This window comes from Eptatretus burgeri, chromosome 14 (assembly GCF_056783735.1).
Source record: "Eptatretus burgeri isolate ZD-2024b chromosome 14, Ebu_testis_v1, whole genome shotgun sequence".
NCBI lineage: Eukaryota > Metazoa > Chordata > Myxini > Myxiniformes > Myxinidae > Eptatretus > Eptatretus burgeri.
In genome coordinates this window covers 37,684,564-37,704,563 of record NC_140974.1, presented here as the reverse complement: position 1 = coordinate 37,704,563, position 20,000 = coordinate 37,684,564, and the positions used below count along the sequence as shown (strand labels likewise).

Here is a 20,000-nt window from a genome sequence, read left to right as displayed (position 1 = left end):
TGCCACAACTCTCCAACTCTCCCACTCTCCACTCTTCTCAACTCCGTCCAACTGCCTGACTCTCACTCGATTTGCTCCGCGCTCGGCGCTTTATAGTGCGACAGGAGAAACCATATGCAGATTTTTGGATCAGGAATGGCTCGGGGGCGGAGCCACGCTCCCCATTGGACAGAGGAAAAGTGGGCGTGAATCATTCTTGATTCGCGAATCTGCATATAGCGATTACACTCCGACGCGCCTGGAGGCGGGGCCAAATCGCCCCACGCTCGCTGATAGGACGGAACCGATTTCTCGGAAAGGCTGGTGTTTTTGCACCCGCTGCTCGGTGCGCGCCCTGTACGAGTCCAGGATCGGTGCCCACAAGCGACGCGGGAATGGCGGTGATGCGATGGTTGCGAGAGCGAGATGTGACGGTAAAGGTCGTGGCTGTTGGCGTTGCTGTTGTTGTGAAGCGGCGTTGCGGTTGGTGGTTGGTGTGTGAAAGCAGTGTGGAGAAGGTGGATGTTGTGAAGGCGGTTCTTGAGAAGGTGGCTGTGGTTGTCGAGATGCGGTTGGTGGTGGTTGTGGTGGTAGTAATGGCGGTTGGTCCAAAATAAAGATAGTAAAAGAAAAACGGCTATCTAAAAGGGTCGCAGCCCGAATGAATGACATTTATTCCCTCGAAACAACGGGTTTGGGGCTAACTACACATATACTTACAGAGATATCTCACCTACGGGACCTGAATGGTGGTTTGCGAATTTCGTCAACCACAACAATATATACCTGGGATCTCTGGTTATTTTCCTGGGTTATATACCTATAATACATCGTGGTTGTATACCTGGGATCATCTGTGCATGAACCAAAATCTAATTGGTTTGTTCCTATCATCTATCCAACTCGTCCACCAAGTTTTGTCCGAATCCGTCTGTAACTTTTTTAGAGATCCTGCTCACAGACAGACAGACAGACAGACAGACACACAAACAGGGGTAAATACATAACCTCCATCCACCTTCAATGTGGAGGTAATAACAGTCACGTGACATTCATGCAGCTCAAATAAACGACTGTCACCCAACTGTTAGATATGAAAATTGTTGCAATAAATGAAATTGCAAGATGTGAACATTCGTGTGGGGTTTGGCATGTGAATGGATGATGGCTGAAAATAAAGGCCTTTTGTCTACTTTTTCTCTTCATTCTGAAGAATATTGATTCATTCTCATGGCCATGCATTATAATTGTTAAGTGTTAAATGTGGAAAAATGCGTTCAAAGCACGTCTCGTTCGGCAAGCCAATCGGCTCACATTTACTTTCATGAAATTTGTGTTATTTGTTATAATGAATGTAATGGTGATTTCCTTCTCTTTCTCTTGTCCAACAACGATTAAATCCAAATATGGGATCGTACATGTCATGGATTACATTTTGAATTTTTTTTTTCAGATCATGCAAGATGATTGAGGACTTTTCGACATGAGAGTTGAAGTTGTCTCCTTGTTTTTTTGATGGAGAAGATCCTTCGTAATGATTATACTTGGCAAATCGACCTCGTCAAGCTTGTCGTATTTTTTCCTGGATGGAGGTAAATACCGAACCAATTGAGTCTCGAAAGCTGGTAACGTGATCTTTCTAGCCGTGGATTTTGTTTGAAGGGATTGTGTGCTGATGCTGAATGTTGCTTCTGCTACATTGATTCTCGCTTGTTGTCTGTATCTCGTTGAAGAACTTTTTTGTGTTTATGGGACATTGGAACTTTGAACCATCAATATTTCTATCCTGCTGATCGAAGCTTGCCCCACCGGCAATTTGTGCGAGCACAAGAGGAACTCCTGAATCAGAAACTTGGCAATGTTTTTGGCTGACTGGCAAGGGGAGGAGGTGGGAGGTGGGGGAACACTACCTTCTGAGCGATAATGGATGAATGCCTCTCTGCCAGAATTCCTGCTGATAAATGATTATGTGGGTGCCCCTGGCACATCACCAAGTTGCGCAAAAGGCTTTTTTTGCCAAAATACCAGAGACTGGTCAAGCCTATGGTTGTTTTTAGGTCTATCACAAATCAATGCACTTGGTGGTTGAGCGAACAAAGCATTTCACTCTTTAGATTTGTCACGGGATAACTTGCCGTTTTGTTAAGATGAAAAGCAAGTCACCGGGATAACCATTTAAGGTGAACATGAGCATTGATTTCAAACAGTTTAACAAGTGGAATTGACTTGATGCACATCACACCTGTTTTAATTGTACGGACCCATATTCAGTCCCATCCCCTCTATAGGGGGAGAGGTGTGTCTGTCTACAGGGCATTTTCTTTTTTTACCATTTGAGCTTTTGTCATCAAATTTTCAACAAGCCTTTATTATGAGAATATTGGTAACGCCAGTTAAGAAATTTAACGTTATTTTTATATTTGCTCTTTTCGTCAAGTTTAGTTGACAGTCTGTCCGCATTCGTGAGTACAAAGTGAATGCGGACAGGCTTTGCATTTTGAGATGCTTTGTAGTTTATCTTGCAATTCCTTTACAATGGGAAGAGAGGAAATTGGGAGATTGGGATTATTGGGAGATAGTCGATATTTGAAATCGAGATAAACTCTGGATTATGGGACAGTTAAAGCTATCGTTCGACTTGCACTTTAAATGGGATACCAATGGTGCATCAAAATCCTAATTTTGTGAAGTTTCAAAGCACTAGACCTGATTATTAAAGCAACCTTTTTTTCATTCTTTTTATTTTTTTTGCAAACGATTATTTTTAGCAAACAATGAAGCCTTGCTAGCTGAAAGCCAATTTTGTGAACACCTTGCAGAGAACTGTTTCTTGCCGTTTTGCCCATTACCTGCGACCTTGCCAGCACACAGAGTGGCTTACAAAGCGGGGCATTAATAATGGAAGTTACCACGTCGATGACTGCACCGGCGCCTCGGAGAGGGGGCACAATTTGTGGCTGAATCGGAGGATGATAAGACACTGCGGCAAGGCCATCCTGGCCCCTGGCCATCCTTGTCACGGTGTTTAGTGAAAACGTGAGCGGCCATGTCTATCATATTTTGTACTTTTCATCGTACATGGTCAGGCTCTGCACCTGGAAGAGTTGAACGGGCAAAGAGTGGAGGATTTCTTCTCAAAGGCAGTTAGATTGGATGCGATATGTGACAGCACTGATGTATTGTTTGAACCTGGTCTTTCGCTCTTTACAATGTCAAGGTGTAATTCTAGATTGCTCTCGTTCTCATAACGGTGAGGCAAGTCTTCTGTAAAGAGGTTGTACAATTGTATTTAATTTCAAAGCCCTTACCTCTGATTTGGAAATATTGTCCTTCCACCCTGAACAAATCCACTTCTGTTTGATTCGTTGTTCATGCAACAGTGCTCAGCAGAAAAGCTGGAATACTTTGAATCCATCCATTGGGACCATACTCTCTGTGCAGAGCGTTGGTGTTGCCTAAGTCTCCGTGGGTAGTGGGCACAATCCTGGACGGGTCGCCACTCCAACACTGTATACCAGCATGCTGGCACTCATTTTGCCGACCTCGGAAGGATGACAGGCAGAGTCAACCCTACCTGGTATGAATTCAATCCACCACTCTAACCATTAAGCCAACACCAGGCATAATTTATTCATGACATTGACGATAACTGTTGTCTGTATCTCTTCTCTTTGTGCAAGACACGAACATATGTTTTTAACGTCCACCAACATATGTTATTAGATAAGATGACACCCAGCTTGACATCCATCGAAGGGTTTTTTTTTTTTTTGAGGTTGGAGGATGTTTTCATTGGAAGATAGTTAAGTCGATGTTTAAATGTGTGAGATAAACTAAGGATCCCGACGCAGTTAAAGCGGTCGTTCGACTTGCACAATTGGTATCCCATTTAAAGTGTTTTTTTTGTCTCTGTCTCTTTTCGATGTGACTGTCTGTGAAGGACCAATCCAACAGTTTATAGTCTTATTGGGAAGTTAACCTGGACTATATAGCTCACATGTGAGTTTGCTACCTCTGCACCATCCTTTTCCACCATTATTTGATGTGTCTGCATATTAACTGAGAGAGCCTCCAACACACACGCTTCCCTTTCGTGACATGGGTGGGGTGAGACTTTTTAATACAAGGTTTAGGCCCTAAATGGAGCACACACGCACACGCACACGCACACGCACACGCACACGCACACGCACACGCACACACACACACGTACTGACAAGACAAATCCTTAACAGCCACAAAGCTTGGGGATGTCATAAACAGTGGTGCCGCTTTTCTCACCACACTCAGTGGGGCATTTCCTCCTCCCCATGGATGCCAACCAATGGGGATTGTTTGTGCTCTATCCTTTTAAATTCTGAATGTCAAGCAAGGAAGCAACACACACCATTTTTTTAAGTGTTTAGTATGACTCTGCCTTGGTTCGAACCACCAACCTCCCAGACTCCCATTACAACACCACCGAGTCTGGTTGTTTTGCAAAATCTAGGCTCATGGAGTTATGATATAGTAAATGGGTGGATATAGAGGGAGGCTTACTGGGGGTAAATGGACAAAGATGGGAAAGAGATGAGTTTTATTACTTTGTGGAGGTGTATACTCTCGGTAGCTGAAAGATAAAGGGAAAGCAGGGCATGTGAGAGACAGACTGACAAATACGTTATTCGAAAGTTGAGAACAAAAATCCGAAAAAGGCAGAATTTAAGCCAGTATTATATAGCTTGTGTTGTACAGAGACACGTCGCATCACATAGTGCGGTTACTTTAATGGACATTAAGCTGGGTCTTCCATCTGCTAGCATTAGTTTGTGGCTATTTAAGATCCCATAGTGTCTTTCATGAAGAGTAGGTAAGTTATTGCCGGCACCCTCAACAAATTTTAAGAAATTCCCGCCACCTTTAGTTGAATACAGGCCTGGCCAGCCAGTTTGGGAAATGCTTGGGCCAAAAACTTTCCCAGACCATCCTCATAAGAAGGGGTGAGTAATTGGGACATAGTAGTAGTAGTAGTAGTTGTAGTAGTGTTGTAATTTTGTACAGAGAACGCACAGGAACACGTGTGCATACCTTCTGAACGAACATACACCGTGAAGATACAAAAACTTTTTCCATACAAATGAATCATTTTACAATACAGGCACCAAACAACATTGGTTGTATTTGATAATCCAGAACAGTATTGTCGGGGAAAAAAAACTGGAATGTCACAATATCAGAGATTGTAATTTTGTTTTTTTGTCTAATCTTCTAAATCTTCCAAGTTTATGATAAGTGTCCACCTGTTTATTACATATGCACTGAGGGTGAGGTGGTGAGGGAGTTTAGAAAATAGAAATTGGCAGAAGGGAGGACAAGGAAAGGGAATGTAGTATGGGGAAAGAAGGCTTAAATGTGGGTGGGTGGGTGTGAATTGATATGTATCAAACAATTTATTTTCAGGCTTGTAGTGCTAATCCATATTTAATATAAAATGAGCCGAGTTTCTTCATCCGTAACGCTTTATCATAAAAAGTTTCTGCTTTCGTAGAACACTGTGCATGATTGGGGCACACATACAACATCCACAGCCGGAACAACAACAATTAAGTGTTAACAAGGGTCCTGTTTTTATTATGATTTTTAAATTAAATATATATTTTCTACAAGACGATTTGAAGAGCAATACATCCTTGTTCATGTGTTTTACTTCATGTTACATCATCATTGAGACTCACAGATGGACATGCAGTATGTTGAAGTACAACATGCTTGTCTTTTAAGTGAGGTGATGGGAGGCCTGCCTAGTTGTATTAAAATGGGTGTCATTTCCTCCATGGAATGAATTATGGATTCGATTCCAGAAAATTATTTGTCATGTGGTTCAAGAACATGATCTTGTGCTCTTCAAAACCACAGGTCAAAGTAAACAGTCAAGGAATTCATTTCTAATTTCTTGCAGCAATGAAATTCCAGGAAATGTTTTTAAGATGTCCAGTGGTGTATGATAGTCAAATTACAATCTCAGGAGGAGAAAATAAAAAGTTTTAAACATCCTGGTTAAACATATCCTTTCGATTTATGATAAACTTCACCTTAGACGATAGCAAGTGCGTAACTACTTGGGTATTGCAGCTCCATGCACACAATCATGTTGGACCTGGTTAGTGGAGTTTTTTGTTTGTTTTTTTCTTCCTTGTTTGTATTTATTTGAAACTGCATGCCTTTAATATGGGGTGTTTCAAAAGTCTGGAATCGTCGAGATATTTGTTTTACTGACATGCATACACATATCAGTTGTTGTATGTAGGTTTATTTAAATGTTTCAGAACATTGACTCTTTTTTTTGTTGTTGTTGTTGTTATCATTACTTACGAAATCTATATTGATGACTTCAGTCCTCTGTTTGTGTGTTTGTAGGCACGATAACTCGAACGGAAGAAGCTACCAATGTCAAATTACACCACGTGATTCAGGAGGGTGATGGCTAGCGCTGATTAGATTTTGGTCCAAATCGTTCAAAGGTCAAGGTCACAGTGAGGTCAAACATAATTCCGTAAATTCATGTGGAGAAATGGAGTATTTTTTTCAGTCGACGTTACGAGTTCGTTTTAACTTCGATTTTAATTTTGTCTTCGGTTTTTGCGATCGCTTAGGACGCTTAACACTTGGTTGACGAAATTCTGGTAAAAATCGGATGTTTTGGAGACGTTTTAAGATAGTATAAAAAATATTTCACTCGCCGCGTCACGGCTCGTCATGTGGTGCAGCGCGCTCGAACAGACGCGTCGTTGAGTCACGTAAAGGTTTTGCGTGTGCGCGCTGACGGTGTTTTCGATAAAGATGGTGTTGAAAAGTCTTTTTTTATCCCAATAAAGGTTATCGTCGCATGCCTGACTCACTAAGCCGTCAGATTATGTAAAGATTGTTGGTGGAAGGCCGAATATTACGGTTTTGTGATTTTGATAAAATAATATTAAATAATTGCGTGGAGAAATGTAGATTTTTGCTTCGGTCGACATTACGATTTTTGATGGTTTGGTACAGAATCATCGTAGAAACTTCTGGTTTGCGTCGCTACCTTCTCTAGAGACAGCTTTTATTAGACAAGGTCAGAGGTCAAGTTGATGATTTCGTAAGTACCAGTCTATGACTGCTTGTTTTTATTATTTTTTTTATTATTATTTTATTTATTTTTCCTTTTATAGACAATGTCAAGGCTTGTATAAGAGCCAACACACAGAGCATATAACAAGGGGAGTAGGAGCCAAAAGGGATGGGAGATGGAAGCACAAAATAGTGGGCAAGAGACACATTATGAGATCTGTGGAATGGAGAGGGATGGGGCAGGGTGAACAAGAAGGACACTACAGTGAGTTTCAGGAAGGATGGGGGAAGATATGAGATGGTGGTGAACAGCTGTTTTGAAGACCTGGAAGGAAGAGTGGAATTGAAGAGTGTGTAGGAGTTTGTTCCAAAGGTGGTGGAAAAAAAGAGTAATAAAGGTGAGCAGTGATTCTTGATTTTAGTAGTTTAACCAGAAGGGGGTTGCTGGCGGACCTTGAGCACCCTGCAGGAATATAGGCGGGACTGATAGCAGACAGAGCAGGGGGGGATGAGGTCTGAGAGGAGATGGTAGAAGACAGAAAGACCACCGACCTGCCTGTGGTGAGAGATTGAGAGACCCAAAGACTAGGCCTCATCATAGGGGATACCAATGATCTTAAATGCCTTGGTTTCCACAGCATGAAGATGGGAGCACCAGCCCAGAGGGAAAGCAGTACTCCATCAGGCTGCAGACAAAAGCTTTGTATGTGGTCAGGAACTCAGGTAGGCCGATTAAGGACTTTGCCCGATGGAGGATTCCCAGTTGGCGACTGGCTTTGAAGACCAGGTTGGAAATGTAGCTTTCCCAGGAAAGATCATGACAGATAGTGAGACCCAAAAGTTTGAATGAAAGGACTTCTTCAAGAGGATTGTTGAGAAATATTGGGGGGAGGGGGGGTTCCAGACGGTCCTTTCGGATTTTCGCACATTCGTTCCTGATTTAATTCTCCAGATATTCAAGAGTATAAATTACAGCTCATGTGGTCGAAACTGCTTATTTCAGGTGTCCCCAAACAAGTTGATTAAGTGGAATTGAATCTGGACTATGCGGATGGGGTGGGGGGTTGTGTGATTCTATCGGTCCCTGACATCCTATCCACCTCAAACACATTCTCTATTATTACTATTATTTTTAATTCAGCAAAGTTATTTCCTTTGATTCTGATGTTTTGACCCTGTACATTGCCCATTCAATTGTGTGTTGTAGTTACTACTTGTATGCGGGGTGATGTCGGAGAAAACTGAAGACTAGAATGTGCATGGTGGATAGGAATTGCTTCAACAACTGGTGCCAATTTTGATTAATTTTCTGAAAGCAAATTTGTAAATTGCCTCCACACTTCCAGCCAACATTTTCATGACTTGCTGCTGTCAAGGTTTAAAATTTAAAATCGTTCTTTCTTTCTCTGGACAAAGTCAAGGCAGCTGGGCCATTAATTATGGTTTGCCGAGTGTGGGCCATTCTTTTTCTGAGCTGTTTTGCAAAACAATCCCATCCTTTTATTTTTTCTTTTGAAATTGAATGAAAAATTCATTCTTACTCTTCCCTATCTTTTAAAGGCATTCCTTTACTTTGAATAACCGTTTTGCCCTCTCTCGATTAATTCATTCTTGTTCCATCAATAAATCCTTCTTTAATATTTTTCTTTTTTTTATCAGCATTGTAAAGAATTTTATCTTTCAGAGATTATGTTGAGCCAGCTGTTACAATATGTAAATAAGCAAGTTTTATATCCCCACGATGATGCATTTCCCAATGGGATCTTGCAAGATGCATAGACGTGATACAAATATTCTTTTATTTTTATTTTTTGTATACTTAGTCAAGTACACTCGTGTATTCAGAGTGAACAAATTAGATGTAGGGAAAGCCAGAGACAGAAAGTGTAAGTCAGTGTGTTTTCCTGGTGTCTCCAGGGAAACTTCGTGGCTTGTCAGCTCTCTGCTGCACTTCAGAACCAGCCCGTTCGTTCTCACAGGTTCAGCCTCCATAGGTTCCTCCTTGACTTCTCTTTTCCCAGACGCGTGCGGGCCCTGAGGCCTTGAAGTCTCCTGGCTTATATTGTCCCTCTCAGAGGTGGGGCCTCGGGACCGACCAGCATCCAGCTGCACTGTTTAGTGCTACATTGGTCCTTGGATGCTTGTTCCGCGTGGTTCAAACCATCTGGAGGGTTGTCTCCCCATTGGTCAGCCCTGCCACCATGCGATGCTCATTGGGTGAGCCCAGCTCCTACAGTGGAGTCTATGACTTAATTAAGAATATTAAGAAAATAATTGTTATTCAAGACATACCAACGATCACAAAGTTCAGCGAAGAAAGTCACGTGGCCTCTCAAATGCGTTAATCGCTAATTATTCAAAAACCGAAAATAATACAAACATAACTTGTACGTTCATCCATCTTCAGGTAATTTTACTGCTCATCTAATGACATAACACTCAAGAGTGAAAAAAAAAAGTTTGTCTCAAAAACGTTACCACCTGAAGTAAGTTCTCCAAATAGAACTTACACCCTGCAAAAAATTCCTTTTGGGGAGGTGGACGAAGGAGGGGAAGGGGGTGGCAGTCCGGAGGGGGGTGTTGAGGTAAGTGGAGGAAGGGGTGGGGTTGGAGGAGAGATGGGAAAGGGTGGGAGTCCGGTTGGGGGGGAGGTAGGAGGCAGTGGAATGGGTTGGATTAGGGCGGGGAATGAGTGGGATTATGGTGGGGAATGGGTGGGATTATGGTGGGAAATGGGTTGGATTAGGGAGAGAAATGAGTGGAATGAGGGAGGGAAATTGATGGGATGAGGGAGGGGAATGGGTGGGATGTGGGATGAGGGAGGGGAATGGGTGGGATGAGGGAGGGGAATGGGTGGGATGAGGGAGAGATAAGGTAAGGAAGGGGTGGGAGGAGGGATCTGGCGTTGCCCCACAACACCCGGTACCTTTGCTAGTGAAAAATAAACAATTTGTTACATATCAAACTAGAAGAGCACTCAATAGAGTGCATACTCCGCCACATAATGCCTGATCCACGAGAACATATCGGGCCCAATACATTTTTGAAATATCATGCTGTACAGTGCTATATCGTTTTTGGCCCAATCTCTCAATGGTGAAGAGTCACTTTAAAAATTAAATAACTCTCATATCCAGATCCGGATTCGGATCTTCAAAATCTAATCAATTCGTCGTCACACACCAACTTGTCCACCAAGTTTCGTCCGAATCTGTCCACAACCTGACAGTACCTGATCTGGCCGGTACTGTCAGGATGTGAAGCTTGTTCTTGTGTGAAAGCACATTTGTAGGCATATGCTCAAAGAATGGTGCCAATGCGCAAATAGGCCTTGTGTAGAACAAATGCATGGTGTTCTCTCTCTCGAAACTGCTGCACTTCCTGCTCATCATTATAGACCCAGGCTTTGTCCTTTCACCTTTCTCTCAATCTATGTTCTCCATTCTCTTTTGTCATCTGATACTTGCACGAGTTTCCTTTTAACTTTTTCTACTTTCCCCATCTTTTTATTTATTTTTTGGCAAACTTGTTTCCTCCGCCACCAAAAGTGGAAGAAGGATATGTTTCACCCCTGTCTGTCTGCTTGTTTGTCTGTCTGTCTATGCGTCTGTCTTTATGTGCAGGATTTCTCAAAAAGTTGTGGACGGATTTGGGCAAAATGGGGTCGACACGTTCAGTGTGTGACAAGGAAGAATTAATTCAATTTTTGTAAAGATCTGGATTAAAATTTTTAAAAGTGATTGTTCACCATTGAGCAATAGGGCTACACTGATGCATAGCATGATATTTCAAAAAGTTGTTGGGCTCTACATTGTTACGGATCTGGAAACCATATGCATTCAAACATACAGATGTCCCAAAGGTCAGTTATTCCGTTAAGTACATGTGAGACGGGTCCCTTCCTTTTGTCTAGTGGGAGAATCAAAGGTGTGCGTTGCGATGTTCTTTAAGGTACGTTATTACATCCAACGAACCATCCGACAAACCATCTAAGACCATCCACCAAACAAACCGACAACACCACTGAACAAGCGCTTCACTCGCCTTACCATCGACTCGCTGTCCGAGGCAGAATCTCTGGCAGTTCCTTCTCGGCTTCCACAAACTTTGTAACTTCTTTTTGATGAGTATGGGCATGCGTGGAGTGGGGGCGGGGTTTTCCCTGCATGGCCGAAACCCCGCCCAGAAAGGGCGAACCCATGGGAGCCCCGTCCAATCAGGGCACACAGTGACGTCTGTTCCACCGAGCCCCCGCCCCGCTTGGGGAGGTCCATAAAAGTTATAACGTCATCCTCAGTGGAGAGTTCTGAGGGGGGTTCGGTCGTTGGTTCTGAGTAAGTCTCTTGGAGGAGGAACGAGAGTTCTGTGGAGAGCTGTCTCGAGAGTTCTTTGGGGGTTCTGAGAGAGTACTTTTGGAGGAGCAAGTTAGTTGGTCTGCGTTCTACATTTTGCTGGCGCTCATGGAGTTTTCCTGGGTCCCGTCCGCGACCTTGATCACCGCCCTGGGACTCCGACTGCCCCGCTCAGTTTCCTCCATGGGCACGAGCCCCACGCGTGTGACTGCGGGCCGAGCCGCACGACCAATAGCAGGTGCCGCACCGTGGAGCACTTCCTCCCTTCAACGTGCAGGTACCCACGTGAACTGCGACCCCCAGCTTGTCTCTCCCTCTCTGGTTGCGGGGATCTTTCAATAAATCGTCTGAGTGTGGGCCCCTCTTATAAGTAGAACTGTTAAGTGTTTTCCATCATTGTAAATTCTTGCTTGCATATCCACGATAAGTCTTGCTTTGTGTCTTCTTTGTTGTAAATAAATTACTGTAGAAATGTTCCCAGTTCGTTTCCGTCCTTTCTTTCATTGGTCCAGCATGGTTCGGACCTGAGTTTTAGCCGGGTTTTTATACCCGATAATCCGTTCATTCCAGCCGGCACGGCTTTGGCAGTTCCGCTCGACTGCACCCAAACCGGAGTTGGTAGTCGGTAGTTGGAACTCTACCGCAGTCGGTAGAGTGACCCGGTTTGAGCAACATGTGCCGAGGGCGTGGTTCCCCGATGGTCGAAATCGCGTATTTAATTCGGTAAATTGGATGTAGACAAAAAGACCCTACGCTATGCGGTTGAGAAATTGGCATTCCACGGTCGGTTCAGCGACCCGCTGGCTCAAGGAGTTGTCTGTGAGCGACGGCCTACAATTCCGGGGAGTCAGGTGGGAGACGACGTAACCTCCCCCACCTAGTGGTCGTTCTCACCACCGGACCTCCAGCCCGCAACAATATGTTCCACTGGATCAGGTATTGCGTGGCGGAGGTATGCACTCCACTGAGTGTCCTTCCAGTTTCCTCTGTTCTCGTTTTCTCTTTCTTTCTCCATTATCTGTTCTCCTTTTTTTTGACAATCCCATGCTTCCCCCTCTGCTTTTCAATGGCAACTGCATGTACTTCCTCCTCCATTTTTCTTTTCTCACTTGCCTACTTCCTCTTTTAAAGCCACACATGGGGTTGAGAATCTGTTCTGTTCTTGTATGATGTGACTCTCCTCCTCCCCCCATTCCCCCCACCTCTCTCATGTGTGGAACAACCAGTTCCACAAGCTCTGCACTGAGGAGAGGAGGGGTGGGCTCCAGTAGTTCAGTGTTGGTGGAGAGGTGAGTGAGGGTCCATTTAAGAGGTGGTGTTATAATTATAAATAGGGAAGGAGCAGATAGACTTGGGCTTGTGGGACGAGCTTGCAGCTGATGAATGATTGTTGTCTTTACATCTTTACACTCTCCCATCAAAGAGAGGCCAAGAGTAGAAATTTGAATATTGCAGGTTCTTTCTATTATTTTTTTTAAATTTTTTTTTAAACCTTTCATTCTAAAATCTTCCTTGAGATTGATGGAATTACTAGTTTCACATGCATCACGATGTAATAGTAATGCAGGTGGACAAGTATGTTCCGTGTGTATGGCCTTTAATTATATCCACGCTTTTTTAAAAAAAATGGGAGGGGGTGGGGGGGATATTGTAATCTGTCCTTCTCTGTCTGTTTGTCTGTCTGTCTGTCTTTCTGTCTCTGTCCGTCCATCATGCTATCTCCTAATCGGTTGGGCAGAAATTCACTAAACTTGTTCTGTTTACCTTGTGGCAAGAATGTGCAAGAACAGTTATCCTGTTCAGGGGGCGGTCATTTTGACACCACCCTCCCCCCCCCCCCCGCCAGCCTGAATAGGGTTAAAAGCTTTCAAAAAGGGCTTCATGATGGCTGTTCATCATCATCTTACATCATCCTCCATCTGCAGACATGATCTTTTCTACCTTCAATAACACCCACTCCCCCCAAAGCCCACCTCTTTCTGGGTTTCCACTTCTGTGATCCTCCTGGGGCAGGATCAAAACGTCAAATGCTGGGAAATGTAATTACGAGCAGTATTTTAAACATTTTAAAACGAAACTTTGTATGTGCAATCAACATTGGAAGACGCTTGAAATGTATAATGAATCTTTTTTTTTTTTTTTGACCCCAACTCATGCCCCAGGGGGTGGGGAGTTGAGGCCACGGGGGTTGGGGGTTAGGGAGGGGAGGGTTGGGGGGGGGAGTTTTAACTCTAAATTTGATATTGGGTCATTCTTGGTGGAACTTTGTGCCATCTTTCAACTTTGCTTTATGTGGGAAGCGTGGCGATTTGCGAGGACATGCCATTGACTTCGCTATCATGTCATTCTGTATTCCTATACTGATATTGTATCTGTTTGTAATGAAATATGATAAATAAATGCATGATGGAAGAGAATTTAATGATCGAATTTGATTTGCAGGTGGCCTTGAGTGCCTTGCAAGAAGGTGAGAGTAATATAAGAAGTTAATTTTGTCCTATTGCAAAGTCATTTGTTGATGATTTATTTTATTTATTTATTTATTTTGTACGTCCAAGCCTCTCTGACATCTTTTCTTTTTTTTTTCTTTTTGTCATTGAGCCTCATTGTTATTTTTGTAGTATTTCCAATATTTTTGTGTTTTAAAATAGCCACCTCTTGTCTTCAAAAAGCCAAGTTTGTCTGCAGTTTCATAATTATCATCACTCTATTTGAAGTTTGAGTATTTGTGGGTAGAATAAAGAACTAGTCTGGTTAGTGAAAGCAAGTGTTGATCTCATCGACGGCCAGGTTTAACGATGGATGAAATCAACAGGACGTTGATCGAGGTATGCCAACTGCTGTGAGATCGAAGGGAAGCTTCATTGGTAACATCCAACGTGTCGGCTTCCCATTGATCTTCACGGTGGTTAGCATAACCATATCAACGTATTTGGCAGAATGAGAATAGAGGGAGAGAGAGACAGACAGAGAGACACAGAGACAAGGGGAGGGTGTTGCGATGGATTGAGAAGGAAGATACAGGAAGCTTCATGGTTGGGGAGTGGTGGGAGGGTGATGTAGGGAAAGGGCTGTCACAGATAAAAACAAACCTGTTCTGTTCTCCGCTTGGCTTATTTGACCAGAGGTGAGTTAGCGACGGGAGTGAGAGCCAGAGAGCGGATGGGTGGACCTTTCTGGGTGATATTGTTCTATACTTTGACCACACCAAGGATCTCTTGTTGAACTGAATTTACCCTCATATCTCAACACCGTTTGGAGACATCCTCTTTCATTGCAAGTTTGCTGTACCATGTGATTGGATCCTACTCAGGTTTGCCAACCAGTGTGTTTTATACATTTATAGTTGAACATGTATCATCTCGGGGGTTTAAACCAAGTTGTACTGTTTTATCTGTTGAAATAAACTTAAAGGCAATGGCATGTGGCGTTCATAGACCAGTGCCTTCCTGCTAATACACAGACTGTTTTCCCTTCACATGTAAACTACACCATTGCCACGGAACCTAACAGGTATTAAAATGATGTTAATGCTGGACTATCGTAAAAAAAAATTATTTTATTTTCAAAAATATCCTACTATTGGTCATTTGTTTTCTCGTTCAACAAGCTATTTTGTTTAAATGACTAGTAGTGTAATTTTACGTCGATCAAAGCTGATGTTGAATGCATACAGGATCGTAATATTATAGATGCTTCTCCACAATGGTTTGTGTTGATGCAATATGGGTTTGTGTTTACTTGTACTTGATTCTCTTTTTACTTTTGTAATCCTGTATTTGTAGAGCCAAATGTCATATCTGTGCATATACCCTCATATAAAGTTGTTTGGAGCCTGTCTGTAACTATTGCGTTTTGTCCTCGATATCCCTTGTCCTGTTGCACGCAATTTGGTATTTGCTGCCATTTTGGTTGTGGTGATTAAAGAGCATGGTCTGTAATCTGGATGTTCTATCTGTATTTGCTTGTGCGTGTAAAGATTCCAACGTGTCATAGCGTCATCAGTTACTGCAATCATAATTTGACTTGAAGAAAGTAATTGCTGTAAACAGGACACAATTCCATCATTTAACTTCGCTCGAACCATATTGAGGCTCTTTGAAGGATGTTTGGACTGTTTGAGCCCCCCCCCCCCCACTCCCCACTTCCAAGATCTCGGAGATGGAATGTCCGATTGACACTAAATTTGGTGGAGATGGAGAAATCTTAACATTTCTATACCTTTGAATTAGCGATAAAATGTCCATTTTTTTTAATATTGTCTCCTGATTAATTATACAAGTATGCTAATTTTATACGTAATCAAATCTTTTGAAAGATATTAAATTTGGTGTCAAAAGATCTGCAAGACTTTCAAAGGTCATGTCATGTTCATGAAATAGTATTTGACACTTTGCGGGGGTTAAGGCGAAATAGCAAAGTTGCTATGAGGTGTGGGGGGGGGTCATTTTGACACCACCCCCCCCCCCCACAGCCTGAATAGGGTTAAACGCTTTCAAAAAGGGCTTCATGATGGCTGTTCATCATCATCTTACATCATCCTCCATCTGCAGACATAATCTTTTCTACCTTCAATAACACCCACTCCCCCAAAGCCCACCTCTTTCTGGGTTTCCACTTCTGTGATTGAGAGTTTGACCCTGTATCCATCCTGTTCACCCACAGTGTCCTCCCCTTGCTTTCATTGTTCCTCCACATTGTCCTTCCCCCCCCACCAACCCCCCACCACCCCCCCCCACCCTCAACCCCTTTCTTTCCACTGTTCTCTTTGTTCTGTTATGTCCTGATCCATTATGTGTTCGAGTTCTTGCATGAACCTTGGCACTGACGCACAAAATAAAGTCTGAACATGAGGTTCCAGCATCATGTTATTGACCCTGAGAAAGCATAATTGTGAACCGTTTTTTTAAAACTTTCTTATTTTTATATTTTTTCAAAACATTCCCGATATCAAATACCGGATTGTCCACACACAAAACCAGTATCATTGGAAAGCGCAATATATTTTGTGTGTTGGTTTTATAGGACGTTGTTGGTTTTCGGTGTTGTCATACAATCCGTTACCTCTTGCCATGTTTCTTGATTGCTTGAACTTTCTCTGTACCTTTGGGATGAGAGTTTGTAATGTTAATCGCAGGTGTCGACACAGACACGCACACATAGATAGATGGCACAGAAAAGGGTGATTGTGTGCATGTGTTTTTAATTATACATCTATTTTCTTTGTGTTTTGTGCTTTTGTACATTACTTTTTCAGAGCAGAACCGTAGCACTTAGAGGCCCCAAATTTTGGCTGTAGGTATCTGGGCAAGGGTTTAGTTTTTAAGCTAATGCACATTGGTCTTGATGTACGTTTTGAAGCCACCAAAGGCCGCTTTAAAGTGTATATTTGGATGTGGTGTCAGATAGAGCTGCTGCCAGCCCGCAGGCAAATGGTAACCACCACCAGGCCAATAACTCCATAATTTTTCGATGTCAAATATGTCCTAAAACCCTCGCTCGGAAAAGTGCACCCCCCCCCCCCAATCTCGAGCAGCACTGGGTATCCCCCTCATAGGCAGCGCTGGGTAGTCTCTGCCTGCGCGCGCACACACACACACACACACACACACACACACACACACACACACACACATCAATTCCTCCCATGTTCTTGCCGAAGAAACTGCATAAAACGACCATGAAAGGCAACACAAGGTAAGCTCTTTGCTATTTCAAACCCTTCCCAAAGTTCCTCCACAGCTGTAAGGACATTCACAAATAGCATATACATGAAAATCCCAATGCTGCACACCCCCTCAGCTGCCAGACCATTTTCATCGCTTATTGGTGAATCATCAGCGACAGCGCAGACAGAAACATGCACTATTGAGGCTTCCAAGCATGTACCATGTGTAAATGTCAAAAGGTACATGCTATATTGGTGGCAAACAGGATGACCAATTCGTTTCGATGTGAAAAGCCAGATTTTTTTTTTTTTTGGACAGCAACACAGTTGACCTTTTAAAAGTCGGTGCAATAATTTAAATTGAAAGATGAACTTTAACTTTCCTGTCTCTGGGCACAGGTACTTTTTCTAGTAGATTCATATAAATCTGCAGCTTGTGATTTGGTGCCTCCAAAGCAGCTAACCAGGATTGCCTGGCTTGCTTGAATTTCTATCAGTGGTTGGAAATTTCAGTTTTATAAGTTTTGTATTCTTTATTCGTTTTCTCAATGTTCTTTTTATTTTTTTATTTTTTCTTGAAACTCAGCACTTGCCTCCCTAACAACCATAAACAACAAATCCCATCAGCTTGCATAAGCTAATGCAAGCCCTCTGTCAAATAGATCATCCGGTGTCCATCAGGATGACTGTCCACCGTGCATGCGTTATGGTTGACGATCCCAATCGAATGTGATCACTTTGTGGATGAATAGCCACAAATATTTGCAGACCATCCTCCATAATATCAAAGTGCTTAACCCATCTAACATGTTGATTACTTACAACTGACCTCCCATTATCATCAGTATCATCCTGATTTGTCACGATGACCTTCAGTCCTTAGCAAACAGCTTGTTTACCATCATGTAATCATTAGCCATGTATTCGGCCTGCCACGACCTGTTGTTATTCATGGTTCATGTTCAATAATGTCTTTTTGTGGCCATTCAAAGGGTATGGCCATTGCTCTGTGCTCGATACATCGGTCTCGGGTGCCAAGCATTGTGGTCTTGTTTGTTGGTGATAAATGTGGGTTTCTGGCTTGGAGAGATTACATTGGTCATGTTATTTATTTTTATTTTGTTGGCTGTTTTTTTTTTTTGCAGTGTGGCATTTTCATGGCGATGCATGGGAAAGGTTATATATTGCAAAAACGAGTATCTGTTGTATTTCCCCAATAAAAGCTGTTAACATTTTGAATTGGCTTATCTTGGATATTTATTTTTAACTGTATGTCAGACTGTGGCAGAACAAGCAAAAGCCCAATTTTTGTCTTTCTTTATGTAGTCCTTTTTTTTTTTAATCAATATTTTGGTCAACTGTGCAAGACTCAGGACATTCAACATGTTTCTGCTTTAAAAAGAAAAAAAAATGTATTATATATATGTATTATATGTATTATATATATATATATATATATATATATATATATATATATATATATATATATATATATATATATATATATATATATACATGTATGTATGACTGAAAAATAGCAGAAATTTCACACTACCGGGAGGGTGCTTCATTTGAATAAAGTTCAAAACCACAAGAAATTAAATAAGTTATGGATGTAGCTTCTGGACTATCTTTATTGGTGACAAGTTTTTGGCCAAATAGGTGCGTGCGTGTGTGATGTACATATATAATCAAAAACATGTGGAGTGTGATGAGCACTACCCCGATCTCCATTGGATATAGTCCTACACGTGTGTGTGTGTGTGTGTGTGTGTGTGTGTGTGTGTGTGTGTGTGTGTGTGTGTGTGTGTGTGTGTGTGTGTGTGTGTGTGTATATATATGTGTATATATATATATATATATATATATATATATATATATATGTATATATATATATATATATATGTGTATATATATATATATATATATATATATAGATACAGTCAAAGCTCGTTACTATGCCACCCGTCGGGACCGAGCAAAAGTGGCATAGTAGCGAGAGTGGCATAGTAACGAGATTTTGTAAAAACGGCCTTATTTTCTCAAGTTACCCATCTGTAGTTAATCTTTAGACAAAATTTATTCCAGCAAGTAAAAGGCATGACTGTTGTATAAGCTAAGCAAATGGAGAACATACACACACTAACAGAGTTCACACACTAACATATGGCATGGCGAGAAATTCACGACACACAAAGCTTTCAAGAATCGTCGTCTGGCGCATCTTCTTTCGGCCGATCGCACGCTTGCATCACACTGGGCTTCCCGCTTCTCTGCTGCATGAACTTCCGGACGGTGCTACAAGCGCGCTGGGCTTCCTCGAACGGAACGATTTCCTCCTCGACAGTTACCTCGTCATCTTCGCTTTCCACCGGCTCCTCACTGCACAGAATCTCCTCCGCAATCTCCTCCAGCGTGAAATACCCGCCAGTCGCGAGGCGCTCGTCGGCTTCGAGAAAGTCAGACAGCTCGATCTCCTCGTTCTCGTGCATCTTTTTCTCGGCAGGCAGAGCTTCCCAGATGTCGGGCAGCTCCGCATCCTGTGGCTCAGTTTGGATCTCCTCTTCCATGAACTTGGCCTTCGCGAAACAGTTCCTGATCGTCGACTTGCCGACCTGCTCCCAAGCACGCCAGGCGACGTGTAGAGCGTCGAGCAACGTGAACTTGAACTCCTTTCCCTCGTCTATGGCCTCAAGCCGGCGGCATAGCAGGAGCTTCTTGTAGTGGCGCTTGAGGTTCTCTACGATTCCCTGATCCATTGGTTGCGAATTGGCTGTCGTGTTGGGTGGGGAGAAGACCAGTTGGATGTTGTTCAGCTCGAGCTCGGGAGGGTGGCCAGAGAAGTTATCGAGACAGACCAGCACTCTGCGTCCCTGCTGGCCGAGTCGTCCGTCCCACGCACGCAACATCTCCTCGAA

General features: G+C 42.7%; 1 protein-coding gene across 8 annotated transcripts in view; it reads left to right on the top strand.

Moving 5' to 3' along the window:
- Positions 1-20,000, top strand: part of LOC147012981 (phospholipid-transporting ATPase IF-like) — a 166,292-nt gene that overhangs the window by 31,412 nt on the left and 114,880 nt on the right. For 6 of the 8 annotated variants that reach the window (XM_085854394.1, XM_085854401.1, XM_085854399.1 and 3 more), the window contains one exon: positions 1,433-1,571. In XM_085854394.1, coding sequence (XP_085710520.1) covers positions 1,566-1,571 — 6 coding nt within the window. In that variant the 5' untranslated portion in view covers positions 1,433-1,565. Of the gene's footprint in view, positions 1-1,432; positions 1,572-14,526; positions 14,728-20,000 lie in introns of those variants that run through there. The other 2 variants (XM_085854400.1, XM_085854402.1) reach the window with 2 other exon arrangements.